General features: G+C 38.2%; 1 protein-coding gene across 1 annotated transcript in view; it reads left to right on the forward strand.

The window, feature by feature from the left end:
* The window catches only part of LOC136857536 (uncharacterized protein CG7065), a 400,740-nt gene that overhangs the window by 321,938 nt on the left and 56,935 nt on the right, over window positions 1-21,867 (forward strand). The window contains exon 14 of the mRNA XM_067136265.2: window positions 15,134-15,194. Within this exon, the coding sequence (XP_066992366.2) occupies window positions 15,134-15,194 (61 nt within the window). The remainder of the gene's footprint in view (window positions 1-15,133; window positions 15,195-21,867) is intronic.

A 21,867-nucleotide genomic window follows, 5' to 3' on the forward strand; every position in this document is an offset into this window, starting at 1 on the left:
AGAAGTCTGGATCCCAGGAATCAACATCGCTCTCTTCTGCGACACTTCAGTGCATCTATTCAGACCATTTATCACTGCATCTTATTGCAGACAAGCTTTTGTCTCTCCTCACTGTCTAAATCATCCTGGTACCAGAGCGACAGCCCGTTTAGCATCACAACGCTTCATGGCCCTGCATGCAAAGAGACTGCCATGCATGGGCACAAGCCTGCCAGGTATACCAATGCTCAGAGGTCGCTCGTCATATAAAAGCTCCAGTTGGCAACTTTACCTCACTGTCTACTCATTTCCAACACATCCACCTGGATATCATTGGTCCACTCCCTCTTATTGGAAATTACTGATACTGTCTGACAGAAGCCTGGCCACTGGAACACATAACAGCAGAAGACGTCGCTGAAGGTTTTGTAGCATGCTGGATCTCGTGCTTTGGATTTCCACACCGTATCACAACTAACCAAGGCAGACAGTTCGAGTCCTAGTTGTTCCAAAACCGGGGGATTCTCACTGAAATCTCACGATCCCAAACAACCAGCTGGCATCTGTGCAGCAGTGGCATGGTAAAACGTTTCCATTGTCAACTCAAAGCAGCCATCAAGTGCCATCCTGACATGCCTGGGCTGCAAGCCTTACCAGTTGTCTTGCTTGGTATCTGAAGTATGCATAAAGAAGATCTTGGTGCTTCCTCGGTAGAGCTAGTCTATGGTGAATCAATTCGACTTCCGGGAGGAATGCTGTGTGTCATGACAGTCGCCTTGGGAACACTTCAGACTTCGTAGTCGACTTGTCCAGCAAATGAGTCAACTGCGTCCTTTTCCAGCATCATGACATGATCAACGCTCGACCTTCATCTTCTGCAACTTTAACACTTGTACTCACGTCTATCTAAGTGATGACACGGTCCCCGGCGCCCTACAGCTGCCCTACACCGGCTCACAACAAGTGTTGGACCGAAGTGATAGGACACTGACTGTGCAGATACGAGACAAGCCTGTGCACATCAGTAATGATCAGATAAAACCTGCCTTCCTCTTGGCTGATAACACATCCTTACCAGAAAATAATGCCACTCAGGATCATCGCATTAGACCAGAGAATTCGGTCCACAATAACGTAGCTCCAGTATCATCGGCACCGGAAATTCCTCACCATCCCACAACAAGGGACCAACAACTTGCTTCAGCCGAAGAGTTAGGTTCCTAGACTACTTTCAGCCATGACTATCTTGGGGTCTGGTATGGCAACATCGCAACAGCGCTAGCATTCCACAACCACAAGAGTGCACAAGGTAATAGCGCCAAGGAAGAGCAAGGAGTTTCCATGATTGTCGCTAGGTGACTAAACATAACAGGTAACATCACTTCCTTGTTAATCCTAACACAACAAGATCCAAAAGGTAAACAAACTGCACCTTCCTACATGTACTCCAAATAACAAAAGCAGTATAGCTTGTCTAAAAATTAACTTTTCATTTATTGTCTATATATGTAAGAAAGTGATCATATCATTAACCAGAACTTTGTTGATAAACATGTAAACTAAAAGGTAATTGATCAGCATTTGTGATAATAACAAAGTAAAGTATTTTTCATGGTCATGTCAAAGTAGTATCGTTTTTGACCCCATGTCACCTTTTATAATTCAAAAGCAGTCACGACACCATTTGATGATTAAGAACTTGTCATTTTGTTGACAATGTGAAACTATAACCCTTTTCATTTATGCTGGGAATAAGCATATTATATCATAATTGAACCTGAAAAATGCTGCTATATTACATGTTGTTGGAAAAAAATACTGACCGCAGCACGTCATTACAAAGGAGAATTCTTAGATATAACTCGCACAACATTGAACCTTACTGACCAGAGTTTTTTTTATTATGCTACTATGATATGCTTTACATCAAATCTTAACAGCTCTCGTGCCATATGTTACTGGACAGGCACATTTTCTCTGCTACAGTGGAAAAGCTTAGAATAATGATGAATAGGAACAGTTTCCTGTCTTTTTTGGTAGTTTTATACGTGCAAAATATCTGTTGTTAACTTTTCGTGAACTGAAAAATGAAAAATATTAAGTATTTGAGAAGTAGGAAGTATACTTTGGCATGTGGTTTAATTTACTACTGCATGAGAATATGCCAACAACTTGCTATGTCCCGAGTTACAAGTCGCGTTGCGATAAACAGTCGAATGAAAACATTTTTTTTTCATCCCAATGGATCGCAATCTGTTGAAGGCTTTGAATGATAAAAATCGTATCTGCGATGTGAGCTTTACTGCCGAACTTATCCAAAAAAAATCACAGTTTCATTATTAATGGTGAAAAGTGGAAATTCCAAGACAGAGATGCAAACTGGATCCCACAACAGTCCCACACATTTTACCAAATCTTCCATTGTATTTATCCTGAAACATCCTAGTGAAAAGATGTCCACATCAGTTCGAATCTACTAAATCATATGTTCCTTCCACTCATGATTATTCCATACTGGACTCCTCTAGTATTAGTTCTGTATGATCTAGTGCTGGTGATAACACAAAAGTTAGTGCTGATAATCAGCAGGAATTCATCTTAAAAAAGAGAATTAAGCATCTCCAGAGGAAGTTCCGAGTACGATTCATGATTAAGCTGAGCATGTTAACATATAAATTAAATAGTTATGTAAGAATTACATGTGTATGACATATGTATTTATAAGAATAATGTGGCAAGCTTGCAGAGTTTTAATATCTTTACTGTGATATATTTCGCAGCATGTACACTAAACAGTTGACATCTTTCATTTTAAGGTTATAACTGATAATTTCTACACAGTTTGATATGCAGTCATTTTCATGGCGAATTACTGAAAGAACACTATTAACAACTAAGCACAAATGTTTGAAATATTGATCAAGTTACTGACAAACCAATTTCTCAAGTGATGTCCTTATGTCATTATTAACTGTAAAATACTTCCTCTACGTATTTTTCACAGATTACTTTCAAAACATACAACACTATATATTAATTTGCATCAAACATACATAGCATATAAACAGTCATCAGTCAATAAACTCAATACACAGTCCTGAAGCACGACAGTAATGAATCATTTATTTAAACTATAAATTCCAAATTAAATAACATCAATTCCCATTTAGAAACACACGTTCAGAGACAGCTGATCCTATCTATCTACACTAGTGCCGCGTATCGAAGGAACATACCAACCAGCACAAGTCATCACACTATACGTTTCTATTCATCCTGTTAGAATCTTGGATATATTTTTGGGCTTTGAAGATGAGAGAGTGAGTTCATATCCACAAATTTGTTTTCCATGTTTTCCAGATTAGGTTTGTACCTCTCCATGTACTACAATCATAGCTGGTCTCAGAATGTAACTAAGAGCTTGCGTTCTTATAGCAACATACAGATGACGCAGGTGGTTGCCATGGTTACAACAACAACTCTAACTCTAATTCCAGATAGACCCTCAGCCCAAAAACATATCCATGCAAATAAAATCTTCCAGATGAAGCGCTAGTTGAGATAGGATACACTTTTTGTTTTATTTCACACCGACACAGATAGATCTTATGGCATTGATGGGATAGCAAAGGGCTTGGAACAGGAAGGAAGCGACCGTGATCTTAATTAAGGTACAGCTCCAGCATTTGCCTGCTGTGAAAATGGGAAACAACGGAAAAACATCTTCAGGGCTGTCAACAGTGAGATTCGAAACCACTCTCTCCCGAATGCAAGCTCATAGCTGCGCGGCCCTAACCGTACGGCCAACTCGCTCGGTAGATAGGATACCTAAGGCAGTTACATATAGTCACTCAAAGAAAAGAATTAGTGTATGGTATTGTATTAAATTCCTCTCACAGGTACACTTTTCTCAGAAACAATTGTACCTATAGATATGTTTGTTGAGGATAACCCAACCTTTCAAAAAAAAAAAAAAAAAAAAAGACAACATTTGAAGCTATGCTTCATAAACTAGTAATGCCCAGTTTCTGGAATGGTGAGAGATATATCTGTCCTATAGCTATTGATTTGTTACAGTTGTCGACTCGATAAATCTTCGCTGATTTGCACAGCATAATAGCAGCTAACTTATCGAGCTGTTAATTATTGGCTCGTTGATCAAGTTTCATAAATACACACTAGATGCCACCCCTTGCACTGCTTTGTTTTTGTGTATCGGATGTGATCGCTACAATGTCAGGTGCATGCGCACAAGTAATACATTGTATTTGAGCTTTCCAGCTCCTATTATATACTCTTTGCCATGCAGCAAGAAATCGGTATTCGACTAGTTCTTGCAGGCTTGGGTGTCAGTTTCTTAGTGTTTAAGGACAATCAGAAAAATTTGACATTGTTTGAGGATTTCGAATTAAATATGCACATCAGCAGCAATCACGTGTGGTCCAGTTTGCAGATGTACGGTATTTATTCCTTGTTATTCCAAAATATGAACATTGACCACAGTATAATGATAAATTTGAGGTAATATTGTTATTTAAAAACAATCCCACGATAAGGTATATGCTCATTGCCAGTGCAATAGGCCTACCAGATAAATATGTAATTATCTGTTATACACAAGAACCTTGTTTATCCAGCCCTCATTAATCCGGATCGAAAATAATAAAAATTCATTTTTACTTGTACAATATTTCTTTTACGGGGTCAACTCTTCTTGAATGTCTTTTCCGCCAAGGATAGTTAAGGACAGGAATTGGAAGTAATTCGGCCACGGTTTATCAAAGGTACTGTCCTGGCATTCACCTGGAATTGAGAATGGGAAACCGTGGAAAACCATTCACAAGACGGCCTAGGTGGGATTCGAATCGACACTCTTCTGAATGCAACACACTACTAATTCACTGATAGTGAATTTGAAAATGAAACCGGCGCTCAATCACAAGAATCAATGACTCATGGAGAGGCAACAGTGCACCTGGATAAACTGGTGGCCCATTTAGAATCCTAGACTGAAACCACACCGGCAGAACTGTTAGTAAAATGTCTTCGTGATCATGTTGCGTGCAAACGCTATACAAATGTAAAACAGAAAAAAAATACACATTATTTTAGTGCATAATACAGTCGTAAATGTAGAAAAGTGATCTTATATTTTTTTGTACAATTGATAAAGGTATTACTGTACAACTTATGTTAATAACTAATATAACATGCGCTGTATTTTTCTTTAGTTTTTTCCGTATTATCCGGATTTTCGATGATCTGGATCAGTTCCGGTCCCACTTAACCCGGATAAACGAGGTTCTTGTGTACTTGTTTACAGATGCCAATGCTTTTAAGGACACGAATGCAGTCACAGATACAAATGTGATAAGACTCCATGGTATTAATGAGTATCGTAATTAATATTAGATCAACAGCGGACAATGGAAAATGATTGTCACAGGACACAAATTGTCACCTGTAACCTCAACCAAATGTATGACAGTATATTTGTTTAGCCTGAATCTGTCTTTGAATTCACTTTCACTATACTTCATTAGAACATTAGGCCGACGATGATATAAACATGGTCGTTCTAGAATGTCTACAATTTCTACAATTTCTTCATTGGAAGAAGACGAGAAAGCCATAGAAAATTTTAACAAACACAATATTAGCTGCCGATGCTGAAGTACTGCACCCGTGCCCACAAAGTTCAATGGATATCCCCTGCTCAGGGCCCTCTAAGTTACCAGGTGATTTATTGAACCGATAGATGTATCTTACGTTTGTGCAATGCCAAAACATAAGTTAACCACTCGATACCTCTCTAGGTTTGATATCTCACGTTCCAGAAACCGGGTATAAAACTACCCTTAGTTGGGAAATGTAGAACTGAAGAAAACAGCCACAAAAACATTACACATTCCGTATATGATAGATAAAATGACTTGTAATATTAGGAAGAAAACAGCAGAAAAATCAGTGCAAGGAAATGAACACACAAAACGAGGCTTGCAGTATCATACCATACCATACAGTGGAAAAGCATCATGCCAGAGCCTTCAGGAAGTAAAATATACTCGGAACAACTTGGGTTGGATTTTACCACACTCGGTCAATCTTTAGAGTTTTGTCTGTGCATTGCTCAAAATTTAAAAACAATGGTATTTCTGTATCGGTCATGTCCACAGTAACAAGGAAATGCATTTTTAAATTCATGCTGTCTGTAAGTACGGGCATCACAAGAAAATTGTTGAAGAGAGTGTAATGAAAATTGGTATGTAAAGTCAGGGAAAGATGCACTACAGTCTAGGCTATAAATTATTTTATTCAAGCTGAGTGAAATGGTAGTTTAGGAGAAGACTTAAAATTTAATTCTCAAATATTTATATTATTAATGGTCCTATAATTAAAAATTACATGACAAAAAGTTGTATAGAATTAAATTTACAATCATTTATGTCTTATACCTATAACTTTTTACTGCGCCGGCTATGATAACAAAGATATTCATGAATTTTGTTTTTTGTTGCCAAGTCCATATCAAGGCGGAACCACGAGAAAATGGTTGAACAGAATTTAATGAAGATTGGTATGTGAAGTCTGGGAATAAGGTTCTACTGTCTGTGTTCAACGCTGGATGAAAGGGTAGTTTCGGGGAAGGTGCCTAAAATTTATTTCACTACGTATGTTATCGGTCCTATCGAAAAGTATTACATACCCTAATGAAAGTTATAGAGAATACAAGTTCCAATAATTTATGTTTTATGCAATTTTACTGTATAGACTATGATAATAGAATAATTAATTTAGACTTTTGTTGCTTAGTCCATATCAACACCAAACATTGTTAACATCGAAATATTGTTTAATCATGTTAACTGGCGATGGTTTTTGTCATGATTGTCTTAAGGTGTAAAACCCCGTAGTCATCGGTCCGTATCGACAAGGAAAAATGTGAAGATGATTATAAAATTTTTTAAAGAAACGATCATTCCAAACACCAATTTGCACGTTTGTAACATCGTCAGTTTTTGAGACATAAGTATCCACATAGAAAGGATTCAACCACTGTTTCAGTCCTTTTCTCCCACCCCATTAAGTGTATTTTTTTTCAAAAACAAAAAATACGTGTTTCCTTATTTTTAACGGAGATTCCAAATACCAATTTTTACATCTGTAACATGTTAAGTTTTTGTGAAGTATTAATTTAAAACTTCACCCCCCTTTTTTTCACTCCTTTTCACCCCCTTCAGTGGATTTTCCAAAAAGCAAAAAATACCAATTTCTTTATTTTTAAAGACTATTTCACGCACCGATTTTCACGTCTGTAACAGCTTCAGATTTTGAGATATAAGTATCCGCATAAAAAAAGGATTCAATCCTTTTTCTCTTTTTTACCTCTCTTATTTGGATTTTCTGAAATCAAAAATATGTGTTTCTTTATATTTAAAGAAGATTCCAAATACTATTTTTTACATCTTTAAACTGTTAAGTTTTTGAGATATAGATAGCCTATACTCATTTACAAATTCTTCCCCCTTTTCATCCCTTTACCAACGGAATATCCAAAAATCCTTCCTTAATGAGAACCTACACTGTAATGTAAATTTATCCCCAGAATTTCATTTCTGTATGTCCAGTAGTTTTGGCTCGGCGATGCTGAATCAGTCAGTCACTACATGTTATTTTTTATATATTGATTTTGTAACCATTTTACTGACACATCGTAAAGGGATAAAACTGAATGTTTTAGAAACTAGGAATTTATAGACATGAGTTAATAGATCCACAACACCTAATGATAAAATTGAAAATTACCGTAAACATGGGTTACTTTGGCCCAAAAATACAATGTTTTTGACATTTTGCTTTGTGAACCGGGCCTTACTATAACAGATTTCTGTATTTAATATTCTTTACAGATAAACTAGGAACTAGGGGACATTCCTAAGCAGTTTAGTTCTAATATTTCTCCATGTAGGTCGAACAATGAATTTTTGAAATAATGAGCTAAAGTTAACCTTATTTTGGGTTCCTTTGACCCATGCATCTTTCTGTACATCAAAAGCTGCTTTTGCATGTTTGGGACAAAGTAGGACTGAAGAACAGGATACTTAAGTAAAGCATAACCTGAGAACAGGCAATAAAACAGCCTTTATTGAACGGTATAACAATACTCGGACACAATTTGTAATATTTTGCAAGAAATGTCCATAGTTTACATTTTTTTACAAGCACTTAATTTTTTAGTCCAAGAAACACTTTAATGTAGATAAGCTTACGGAATGAGTTCAGTCACTGAAAAACAGCCTCGTCGGACTCGTTTTCGGGGGTAAATCATCTTCTTGACATTCCAATTGTAAGACACTCAACTACACTCAACTTCTGCTCCTTCATTGTTCATGGACACAATAATTCCAGGCTATTGCTGTTGCTGCCATGCTACGATAACATAGTTCCCTGTCTGAACCAAGTGCATTAGCTCTCTGGGACGTTCTCCTGACGGACGAGCATGGAAGAGATTCTTCCGGTGCATCTATTGGAGTCAGAGAGGTGGTGGTTTCACCCATTTCCTCTTCATCAAAGCTGATTTCTGGTAGTCTGTTTCCTGAAGAAGCAATGCTGAAATCCTCTTCATCTTCATCTGAAGAGGAACTGGATATAAGAGGTCGTTTTGGCCGGTATCTTCTTTTTGATGGTTGTGCCCGTGTTTCACATGTGGCAGAATCAGCCTCCTGAATGTCACTGGGGCAGATGCTTCTTTCAGGTGGAGCTTCTGACGATTCCAAAATGCGCCAAAGCCTTTCATTGGGACATACTACCTGACTTTGTCTGTAGACATGCATCAAGTTGTTCGGGACCATAGTAGCAATATTTTCAACTTCCTGGTCGCCTCTTGTATAAAGCTGGCATTTTATGTTGTTGCTGATAACGGTCATATAATGTAGGGAAGCTTCAGTGTTAAACATGCTGGCGGGTGTGATTATTCGAGGGTGAAAATGCTTTGTTTTCAGTGAAGAGGCATTATACGTATGGGTTACTCTTGGCAAGGGCCAAAGTAACCCGTGAACTTTGTGATTATAGCTCACATTTTTTAAAACACTTAATTAATACAGAAAGCATACTACTACTTGAATTTCATTACTTAAGTTATATGCTTTATTGCTTCACATGCCAAAATGTGTACTTACCAGAATTTTACAGCAGACACCTCCGGCTTCAATGATAGAAGTTGCTGGACTACGAAAATGTGCTCCACTTCACTTGCCATGTGCTTGACTCTACTGCCATCTGTTGAGGTAATGTAGAACCACCAATATATCGTGGAGACAGCAGTAAAGGTTAAAACACGTAACAACATCTTTCACAAACTCAGTGGCACTAGTTGGGGAGTAAATGCTAATGTCCTCCAAACGACAGCTCTTGCCCTAGTATACCCAGTTGCAGAATATTGCAGCCCTGTATGGATTAACAATGCACACACAGGAAAAGTTGATGTCTAGCTGAATGATACCATGAGGACAGTGTCTGGCACACTCAAATCCACACCACTTAAATGGCTGCCAGTATTAACTAACATCCATCCTCCTCACCTTCGAAGGCTAACTGTCTGATGAAGGAATAGTTAAAGTGTACTGCAAGTACACTCTTGCCGATTCATCAGGACTGCAACCCTCAGAAGCATGGAAGATTAAAATCTCGGCATCCATCACGGCAACTAGAAAAGAGGCTGGTTGAATCACAGTACAACATGAATAATGCCTGGAGGGAAGAGTGGGCTGCTTCAAACCCTGACCAGCTAGGATTGATATCTGACCCTTGTAGGAAACTTGCTGGGTTCAGCTTGCCAAGAAGTATCTGGGCTTTGTTGAACAGGGTGCAGACCGGTCTTGGAAGATGCAACTTCTGGCTCCACAAGTGGGGAAAAATTTCCAGCCCTCATCGCGACTGCGGTGACGTGGCTCAGACTGTCCACCATGTTGTAATGATGTGCCCACTTCGGAGCTTCCAGGGAGGATACCACGAACTTCATGCAGCAAGTGAAGACGCAGTGAACTGGCTAAATTCTTTGGACATTAAATTATAAGTTAATTTCCATCGATTGATCCTTTGTCCGATTGTTGTTTTTATCTACTTTAAGTGTATATTATATATATATATATAGTTTCTCTGTACCCTCTATATGCCATACAAAATAAATAAAATAAAATAAATGGAGACTACATTGTGCTATAATCTTCTGGATGTGGAAGGAGTTCACTCTGTATCCTGGATTACAAGCTGCCGATAATTTTTTTTAAACATTTTCTCCAAGGTGGGCCAAAGTAACACCCCAAGGGACAAATTAACTCATGTTTACGGTAACGATAATAAGCTTTAGCAGCAACTGTATATTTCTGAGACGACACACACCTATAGATGCATTAAATTCGTAATGCACATGGCTCCTAGTCTTGAATGCAGTAGTATAATATTCTTTGGAAACAGTTGTATATGAAATAGAGCAGCACAATTTCACCGGCTGATGATGGTGCAAAGACTTTGAAATGTGTTGTGAAGTAAATAAATTAATAAAACTTGTGATTGGTGCCAGTTTTTATTATTTCATAAATTCCGTCATAGATAAGTTCTACATTAAAAATATAAAAAATTAAGTCTGATAAAATATTAAATTTTGAGGAATATAACATTAACATACTGTGTGCTTTTTTTAATTTTAAAAGTTTTTTAAAACGTTACTATACATCTGGAAATAGGGGGAATGTAAGCCGGATGAAGAGTAAAGCATTGATATGGTGGTGATTGTTTCAGGGGAAAGTTCAGCTAGATTATTATCTGCACATCAAGGCTGAGAAAGACATTGACAGTTTGTTTTCTTCATTTTAAGTGTGTTCTTGCATATATTTTAATCTCCTCACATATATCTGTTTGGATTGGAATGTTCTTGGGTGAGGATGTTAACTACATTAATTAATAATACTCTTCCATATAAATTTAGTCGATATCAACTAGTATTGAAAAGGTAAACCAATATATCTCTTAGAAAGTGTATTTACAAGTTATATGTCCATAGAGATCTAATTACAAAGTTCATTACATGTGCTGACAGTCCATGGTTAAAGACGCACGGTTTTTAATCTCAAGTAATTCACTTTCTTATATATATATACTCGTTCATTTAAATTTTAGTTACTTGAAAAATATATTTGATTTTACAATTTCTGTGCCAAGATATCTTCAGAACACTTGTAATAACATAAATAGATATGAGTACAGTATAATGATGTGCTACATCCAGCGTTACATTTAGAAATCAAATAGAAGTAATGTTCAAATTACAAATACTGTACAACATAATCAAACAGGCTATAAAAAGGACACAAAGATAATGCATATGAAAACAGAAATATAAATAAAATGCGTTATGATGAACTAGTAATTAATCACAGGATGCAAGAACAAATGTTAATAATATCCCACGTCAGATCTAGTTCTGCCACTAAATTCACTGCACAGATATGAAGATACATATTCTAGATGAATGTATTTCAGCAGGATTTGCACTGTAATCGTGTTGGCCTGTTCTTTCTGCAGTCACAGAAACTTTATAGGACGAAAGGTTCTTAGCCTGGTTGGAACTTATACTTTCAGCAGTTCCAGAATTTCTTGTAGGTGTACTTTGATTGAAGTTTGTGTCTGTTGCTGATGCATCTTCATTTTCAAATAGTCATTCAGTAGCTCTTTAGCTAGTATTTTCAAAATGTTTCTTCTGTTGTTGTTGCTTTTGAATAATGTAATTATATATATATTAGCCTAATGCCAGCAGTATTCATAAAAGAGAGGCCCCATGCCATTGAATTTTTTGTCTAGAAATCAAATAGCAGCTTGCTTGTCGGTTAATTTACTCTGGTTATTTCATCTGATGTTGTCAAACCTTATACGTTTCAAGAGGAAGTAAACACACTTTATACAGAGAGCCTAAAATACTCCACTCCGGTACCATGATTTTGCCACAGATCATGCAAGTTTGTGCCGGGAGTTTTTAGAACCCCAGCAAGGAATAAACATGCTTTCAGCTTAATCATGTTTGTGTGCGACACATCTCTAGATCTAGAATATTTTGCTATGTAAATATTTTTACTCTGAACTGGTTGTGTTAAAAACAATTTCAAGGCCTATATAGGACTAATAATGTTTTTAGCATTTCTGATGATGATGATGATGATGATGATGATGATGATGATGATGGTGCTTGTTTAAAAGGGCCTAACATCCAGATCCTTGGCCCTTTGGCATTTCTTATGATCCCAGGTAAACTTTTCACAATGTTATGCTGAGCTCACCTCGCTCTTCTGTCGATGACCCCACCTAGTTTTTTTTTCGTAGATACTTGTCTACCAGGTGTATGCGTAAGTCTTTTCCTGTTTCACTAAGTGATGTCGCCAGTGAACAGTACGCAGCATATGAATTTGACACACACGTCAGTTTGCTCGTCTGACATTAACCTACCAACACACACAAGTTGAGTTAGCCAAACACCAGCATCTGTGTTGTATCGTACAGCGATCATGTCAACGTTTGTGCCTGAAAAAGAACATTTGCGGCACGCAATCGAAAGAAAAAGGCTGTGGAAAGTCACAGTTTGCTGGTAGAAGCATATGGTGAATACACTCTATCTTGGAACGTGCGAAACATGGTTTTGCCAAATTGCTTCAGCAAAAGAGCGGGACCAGAGCGGTATTGTGTGTTATGAACTCTTGAAGCCTGGCAAAACCATTAATGCATAACGCTATCGCCAACAAATGATTAATTTAAATCACACATTGATCGAAAGGCTACCAGAATGGGCCAGAAGACATGGCAAAGTGATTTTGTTACACGACAATGCACCGTCTCACACAGCATAACCAGTGAAAGACACCTTGAAACCTCTTGGATGGGACATCCTTCCGCACCCACCGTACTGCCCCGGCCTGGCAACATCTGACTATCACCTCTTTGCATCAATGGCGCACGCGCTTGCAGAGCATCTCTTCAGCAATTTTGAGGAAGTTGGAAAATGGCTCGACGAATGGTTTGCCGCAAAAGACTAGCAGTTTTTCTGGCATGGGATTCATAACTTACCTGAAAGATGGGCAAAGCGTGTAGAAGCCGATGGCCAGTATTTTGATTAATCAAAAAAATGAATTTCCTTTGAAAATTACGTGTTTTTTGACCACAAAAACCGTCAAACTTATGCATTCACCTGGTAGCTGCTTTTATTACCTGACTCTTCACTCTAAGCATCATGATCACTCTCGTTTATTACTTCATCGCTATCAACAGAGATACTATACTCCTCCACGAACCATTATGTAATGTTAGCTTTATAATATCTTTGTAACTAAGAAAAGCGACAAAGATCATCTTCAAGCAAAAAATAAATAAAAAATTAATGAGAGCTAGTGAATGAATGAAAAGCATTGCTTTAGGTCAGTATAGTAGATAACGTATTGTGGTTTTAGAAGCAGTAGTACTAGAATAGTATAGAAACACTGTATAAAATATACTCATAACTTACCAATAATATGATTAGGTATAAAACAGCAATACACGCTAGCAGATTGACGGACTGCACTTTAAAAATACTCCTTTCATGGTGCCTATTTAATAACCTCTGATTGTTTTAACTGTTGCCATTAGAACTGCCAGGGAAGAAAGGAAGCTCTTCAAAACCATCAATCACAAGCTCACATTATAGTTCAATGTTGATTCAAAAATAGAATTTGCAGACTTTGCCTGAGGCACATGCAGCAGAGTGTAAATTTCTTTGCCAACATACATTCAGAGAATAACAGCCAAGCGAGTTGGCTACTTGTTACTGGTTGTGTGGCTGCTAATTTGCATTCGGGTGGCACTGCTTTTAAACTCTGTTAGCAGCCTTATGATGGTTTACTTTGGTTCCCTATTTTGACATCAGGCTGCCTTTGCAGTTCTAACCCTATCTCTTAAATCTCTATCTCTATCTCTTAATCACCAAAACCTGCATATGTTAGTGCAATGTTAGTAGGAAAAATGAAAAAAAAAACATACAACGAAAACTGAACATCTTGATTATTAAAACGTGAAAAAAGAACGAAGAAGCTATTGATTACACTCATCCTGTCAAATGTACATAATTACATGGTTACTTGGTAGAGAATGTGTGTGCCTTCAGTTTTCATTCTGTGCACTCTCTTCTGTCTGGTACTGGGCATCTGCTCTCAAATGTTAATTGCAGAGTCTCTGGTGAGGTCAGACACCAGTTTTCTGGTAGTGCAATATGGAATCCTCACAACAATGTATAGGTTGTAATCTAATCAATGAAGCTGCCAAACAGCTCAATGTGAATAATAGAGGTATATATGCCAGCTAGCCAGGCAAGCCTGCCTGCCAACAAAGTCACCCAGCCAACCAGCCAGCCAATGAAGCCCGCCGAGTCAGCCAGCCGGCCAGTTAAGTCTGCCAAGTCAGCCAGACTCTCAAGGAAGACATCAAGCCAGCCAGCTGCTGAAGCAAGTAAGGCAGCCAGCCAACCAAGCCTGGTGCCTGCTAGTCGAGTCAGCTAGCTGCCCAAATGAGCCAGCCAGTCAAGCTCATCAAGCCAGCAGGCCAGGTCAGCGAGCCGCCGAAGTAAGTCAGCCAGTCATGCCAGCCAATGAAGCCAGTCAGCTGGCCAAGCAAGCCGTTCAGCCCACCACCCAGACAAGCCTGTCACCCAATCAGTCAAACCAGCCTGCCAGCCACAGGTCTGTTAGCTGAGTCCTGACATTGCATCCAATTACTTCTGCCAGGCTCCTCATTTTCATCTATCCTATCCAACCTGCCTTGGTCAACTGTTGTTCTTTTCCAACCTTGATTGTATTGGGTTTGCGAGGCCTGGGGAGTCGTTCTTTTTCATGCCCTTTGTGACCCTTGTCTTTCTTTGGCCAGTACCTTTATTTTTTGAAGTGTCGGAACCCTTCCATGTTTTCCCTCTGATTAGTGTTCATAGAGGATGGCTGCCTAGTTTTACTTCCTCTTAAAACAATAATCGTTGCCACCACCACCAACTTGTAAATCAAATCAAACCTGCCAGCCAGCTGCCCAAGCAAGCCAGTAAGCCATGATGTAAAACAAGTAATATCTTTTTTCTCTTTATTTTCAGGTGCATCTACACCGAGCTTCCCAGGGAGTGGACAGCAGCGTACTCCGGTGGATAATAGAGGGTAACTATCGTGATCTGCTTTTATTTAATGCAGTTCTTAGGCTGCAGATGTGAGGTTAAGAGATCGGGCCAGCCATAAGTTCCGTAGCAAAACCCTTATATGACGTACATTGTCGCTGCCGGCCAATAAAATAGTGACGCTGTGAATGATGTGATAATAGTGATGTTTTTATGTTGTTCATTTGCTGTAAATCAAGGGACTCCCGGGTGCCAGAATTTTATCTTTATAAGAGGTTCCATAATGTGCCAGTAAATCTGCAGACCACTGAATGAGTTGGTCGTGCGGTTAGGAGCGCACAGCTGTGAAATTGCATTTGGGAGATATTGGGTTCAGAACTCACTGTCGGCACCCCTGAAGATGGTTTTCCATGGCTTCCCATTTTTACACCAGGCAAATGTTGGGGCTGTACTTTAATTAAGGTCACGGCTGCTCCCTTCCCACTCCTAGCCCTTTCCTGTTCCGTCGTCACCGTAAGACCTATCTGTGTCGATGCAATGTGAAGCAACTTCTAAAAGTACTCAGCCACAGGGTAAACCAAACTAAGAGCGGAAGTCCTGAGTGTTGATGTGCAGAAACTGCACATTGTAGCGTAGAGTTTCTGCAAAATGTTGTTTCTGGTTCGAATTCAGCAGTTATTTTCACTAGATGTTGTCTGTAGCTGAGAGTTCTGTCCAAACTTTCTTGAAGTAGTTTCAGGCCAGTGTTCTTCCTAGGACCTTTTTAATAGGTTCACCGCCCAGCTCTTTCAACAGACCGCCCGGCTAACATAACCTAGATATGTGCTAGTTACATAATATGAACACACATTTGAGTCATTGTTTCAAATTAAAATATAAATACTGTGAAACTGTTTATTTAAATGATAAATATTCATTATTGTCAGCACAATTACATTGGAGTGTGTTTTGCTTGACTATCGCGTAGCGTTGTGCATGAGCGGCTCTTGGATCAGCGTGGAATTGCATGCGGTCACTCGGCTCAGTTCCGTATGACGTTACAAGCCTGCGTGGTACTTCACAGCAACGGAGTGGCAAGCCCGATGATATGCGATTATGAACAAGCAGTAGAACACTAGAAGTTCAAAATTCTCTGTTAATACTTGAATTAATAACGGTTATAACGAATTCCATGTAATACAAATGGAAGAAATACACCATATAATATTGGCCAGGGTCGTTGGAGATAGCGTTCTAAAACACAAAATTCTAACTACATTCTCTCAATATAGAAATACATTTGCGAAATAGTTGGAGAGGATTGTCTGTTGCAGCAGCATTATTAAGTCATACATCCCAATGTAATGCTTGGTACTGGCATCCTCCCAGTCAACTGTATGAAGTCATTAACAGTGTTATACTACTAATAATAATGTTTTACGTCCCACCAACTACTATGGACGGTTTTCGCAGACGCCTAGGTGCCTGAATTGTGTCCCGTAGGAGTTCTTTCACGTGCTAATAAATTTACCGAGGCTGACATATTTGAGCACCTTCAAATACTACCGGGCTGAGTCAGGATCGAACTTGCCAACTTGGGGTCAGAAGGCCAACTCTTCAACCGTCTGGGCCACTCAGCCGGGCAACAGTATCACAAGCAACTACAGAGAAATTTCTGACGTTCAGTCCTTCAATACTTGATTTCATGAAGTGGTAAGGCGAATACCACACGAATGTTTAATGAGATTATCGTAAGTTAAGATTTAACGGAGTTTGGGGTTGTGTTCGTTATTTTATTCTTGATTTGAATTATATGTACTTCGCATACATTGAACCAAATCATTGTCTTGGAGTCATTAAGCGCCATTTTAAACACATTTCCTTCGTTATATCACGATTTCATTCCCGCTAGTTTCGTCGTTACAAGAATTTTACGAATAGTCAGAGATACCGACGCGTGTTCACATGGACTCGATTCCGGAGCGTTGTCCATTTCCAGGCATAGGACTTGACTCGAGACCGACTTTCTCGACTCCACTTCACCGCTAGCTCATCACAACGTTTTACCAAATAGTTTAATACAGTATTTGGTATTACGCATTTGCTACGGCGGCCATTTTGACGGAAAATATTGATCTACTATCGAATATGAAACACAGGAATCGATAGAGTATGTATTAATGTTCAGTTGTACCAATTTAGTTGTTTTCGAAGCAAATCTGTTCGGTGTTCTCTTAGTTTCTTTAACATTTACTACTGCTAACATTGAACTTAATTTGATTTATAGTTCTGATGTAATTACATTTTAACTATTGTTAAGGCAAGTGTTTTCCACTTGTGCCTTACTTTTTAATTCATCACAAATATTGGTATTATTTTCAATTTCTAGCGGGAATGATCTAAACTGAACTGCCTGTTTCATTTCTTCGTATTCTTGACGCCAAATTTTGTGTAACCTCCTTTGGTTGCACATCATAACACAAATGAACGAGATGATAATAATAATAATAATAATAATTAAGGCAGACTAAAAATGTTTAGATGCAATGAAATAGAATTGGAAACAGATTCACATTTAGCACAAGAAAACAACAAACAGTAACGATTAGGTTGAGCAACATGACGACTAAGGAAAAGGATGTGGAAAGTGGCTAGGACCATACTCAGGTGGTGAAAGGTATTGGCATTGCTGATGAAGCGAAATCAGTGGTGATTCAATTTAAAATACAGTTTACTTAATTAATAATTTAGATGGAAATAACATAACTTGCAAAGGTGACCAAAATAATATTACACTAGGAAATCGCAAAATAATCATAACAATAACGAAAAATTACATAGAATGTACAAATTTCAGTGACGCTAATTTACATTATTTCAGGAAGGAACATCAACTGAATGTTGAAGTTTCACGGCACAAAATTTAAGTAACATTACATTGCAAAGAAAGAAAACACACACACACAAGGAAGGAAGGAAGGAAGGAAGGGAAAACTCAACATTTAAAAAAATTATCTTAGTACAGAGCTCTTTTAGGAGGCAGCCTTATCAAAAACTCTTCTGAAAAAAAGGTGCTCGTTCTAAAAGGGAATATCCTAAGATGAAGCGGATCTACGAGAAGCAGCCCCAAGGAGGAAATTTACAATTTACAGTTACAACCAAAGCAAAAGGGAATAGAACATTTTACATTCTAACACAATTTAAGAAAACAAAAGGAAAAGGGAACTGCCTCTTAACAAACATGATGCGACTCACCGCGAATGCAGGTCATGTGAAATGAATCTGGCGACTGAGAGAAAAGCGGGTAAGCTCTGGTGATAACGAGAAATAAAACTTGAACACTATATTTGAAGATTACTAGCCAAAAAATGAAATAGCCAAGTGCGTACCTTATCGGAGGGGGCCAAGAGGCTCCATCACCTGGAGAAGGCAACCTCTCCCTTCAGCGGTCAAACAAATAAGACGGCTTGGATGCACTCGACTCTCACCAAGAGCTCCTCTGCCGGAAATGGTGAAATCGTAAAACAACCAATGAGCGCCCCGCAATTCTCACGTTCACTTATCGCAATTAGTTTTATTATGGCCAATGAGGGCCCAGAAAATAATCCGCTGACAAAATAAAGCGTATAGCTTCGATAAATTTCCCAGACTTATGCAGCCGGAAACTCCTGGAAGCATCCTACCTGATCTAGCACGTGTGCCACCGTATGCCCCACACGTTTTTCATCTTACCTTAAACGTTCGTAAAACCTGATTTAAAAAATTCACAGTACACACACTACAATGTATGGAAAATTGCTCAAACACTGCGAGTCTATGGGTTGTAGATACGTAAAGCATCTTAATATTGGTGACAGTGCTAATTGTACTTCAGAAAGAAGAATGCAGGAGTTACTTGATATTATAGCTTCAGAAATTAGATGTGAAATATTAAAGAACATACATTCAGCAGATTATTCCAAAGTTCTTTGTCATGAAACTACAGATATTTCCGTACCAAAGCAACTTATTGTGTACATGAAATATGACAACCAACTTGAAAAAGAGGTTAATGTTAATTTTGTGTCAACCTGTAACATCATCGTTGGTAAAGCTGAGACCATAACAAATGAATGAATTGAAAACCTTGAAAATTTAGGGTTGAACACTTGTAACTTGGTAGGTCTAGGATCTGACGGAGCAGCTGTCAAAGCAAAAGGGAATTGCAATACTGCTAAGAGAGAAAACAAAGGGACTCATGGTAAACTGTCACTGCATAAACCACAGATTGGCACCTGCTAATGCCCAGGCAGCAGTTGGAGTGCCTTATTTAGTGAAGTTTAATGATATGTTAAGACAACTCTTTTTCTTTTTCTTTCAAAATTCTTGTCAGGATGGCTGATTTAACTGAAATCCACAATATCATGGACAGCCCTCAAATTAAACTAAAAATGGCCAGTGATACTAGATAGTTGTCTCATGACTCTGCTGTACAGTCTCTAACGCAAGATATTGACAGAAATTGAGCCAATCTTAGAAGCCACAAAACTCAGCATCTTACAATTGAGAGACAGTCCAGGAAATCGAAGTCTCAATCACCATCTTGCAAGTGAATGGTCAGAACTTTCACATCACTTAGGCCTATTCAGATGTAGATGCTGTGACCTTCAAGACAACAATTTATGACAAGTACATAGATATGGTTATCCAACATCTAGAGCAAAGATTTCCATATATGCCCATCATTTCCTTCTTTTCAAAGGTGTTTAATGCAAAACGTCAAGATCAGATGAAGCTTCTGTGTTGCTTCTTCATTTCTACTCTAAAATGGAAGCCCTCCAGTCATAAATTACAAGAGCGCTAAACTAGAATGATCTGTTGCATCAAAAATGCTCCAAGGAGAGTCCTACATGGAATGTTGCCATGTTGGAGGATGCCCATAAAGAACTCAGCAAGCCTTCTTTTGGTGAACTTGCGACAATTCTGCGTGGATGCCATCAAATTCTGGAGCTTTCCCTCTTTTAATTTCTTTTAGGGCTATTGTTACTGAATGTTTTAGAGTATTCTGTCTCAATTTTGGTATTTTCTTTAATTACTTTCAACTCTTTTTTTAACAGCGATCATATGTACATGGACATGAGGAGTTCAGGAGGTAGTAACTATATTGGCTGTTATTTGGTTTGGGGTTATAGACTTATTAGCACAGTCTGCTGGGTTGCCACCTCCATGTTTCCTCAGTAAAGACCAGGCTATTCTGCTAGGCATCCATTTTACACATCTTACTGCATCAAGTTTGTGGAGCGGTTCATTGGCTATTTCATGTTCTTTGTTTTCACAATTCCTTATACAGTTTCTGACATTCTTCTATCCAGCCCAGTATGTATTCCTTATAGAAACCTTGAGCGATACAATTCTTTGCTGTTTTTATTACTGCCCCAACAGACCGCTTATAGTTTGAGATTAAAGGAGGAATCCAACCTACAGACTCGTCCCAATTCTCTGCAAAGGAAGTCCAGTTGACCCTTCTGAAGTTCCATCGAGGCCTAGGACAAGATCTTATGGGAATGAATGTGCCTGTAATAACGAGAACTGGGTAATGTTCATCGCTGTGCCTATACTTCCATAATTTATGGTAGCTATTAAAATCACCCAGATAGGTAGATGGATGGTTGTAAATGCGCAGTATGTGAGCAGGCCAAATCATGCCAGGGGGCCTGCAAATATTCACAATAGTTACTTTAACCTATAGCCAGAATCATAATTTCTTACCAACAACTAGTGATGTAAAATACCCAGGTATTAGATTATTCATTAAAAATCTTGTGTCTGGTAAGTTGAACCTTAAAAAAGGGTACCGGTATGAAAACTATTCTACATTAACTTTTTAGAAATGTAACATTAGATAGTTAATAAAATTAAATTTAATTAGAATTGTGACTTAAAATCAGAATTAGAATTGGGAATTAGATTAGGAGATAAAATTCAATAGTTATAACCTGAAAAACTCAGAATTGAACTAGGCCTTTTGCAAACATTGAGATAAAAGCTGGGGGAAATTTATTCAGAGTATTGGCCAAGTTCTACAAAAGGTGTAATGTACAGTTTTCAACACACTGTATATGTTTTTCAGAACAGTTTGTAATATCATTCATATATAAAATAAATAATCAAATAACCAAAAATACTAGTAAATAGAAAATTAACAGTTACACTAAAAGAGTTCTAAAAAAATAGAGGCCTTACTTAATTTAGGTTTAATGAAGCTTAACAAATGTATTAGGCTATTCATAATCATACATAATGAATCTCTTTAGGCTTAGGCCTATATTCCAATTTACAATGAAAAATATCAGTTGAATAGTACAAGTACAACATTCTGAGTTTTCATCACACTCAGAGATGTACTCTTCATCTGAGAGCGAAATGTGGCCATCATCACTGTCCTCGCTATCGTCGCTACAGGAAACTTGCATTTGATCATTATTGGTGTTTTCAACTTCTTTTTCGCTGCACCTGCCTTAATCCTTCCCAAAGAGGGCCACTACCACAGCCCTTCTTTGTTTTTGTAGTCCGCAATGTTTTGCCGAAGTTCAACTACTTTTGTTCCCATGCTACTGCCGACTTCACAGACAAACTCAATAGCATCAAGCAGTTCAACAGGTTTCAAATTGGAACCTTGAGATGAAGGGTTCAATAAGTCAGCAGCCAGATGAATTTTGCTGACACCAAAATTCATGCGTTTCTCCAGTTTGGCTAGC

The sequence above is a fragment of the Anabrus simplex genome, chromosome 1, assembly GCF_040414725.1.
Source record: "Anabrus simplex isolate iqAnaSimp1 chromosome 1, ASM4041472v1, whole genome shotgun sequence".
Classification (NCBI taxonomy): domain Eukaryota; kingdom Metazoa; phylum Arthropoda; class Insecta; order Orthoptera; family Tettigoniidae; genus Anabrus; species Anabrus simplex.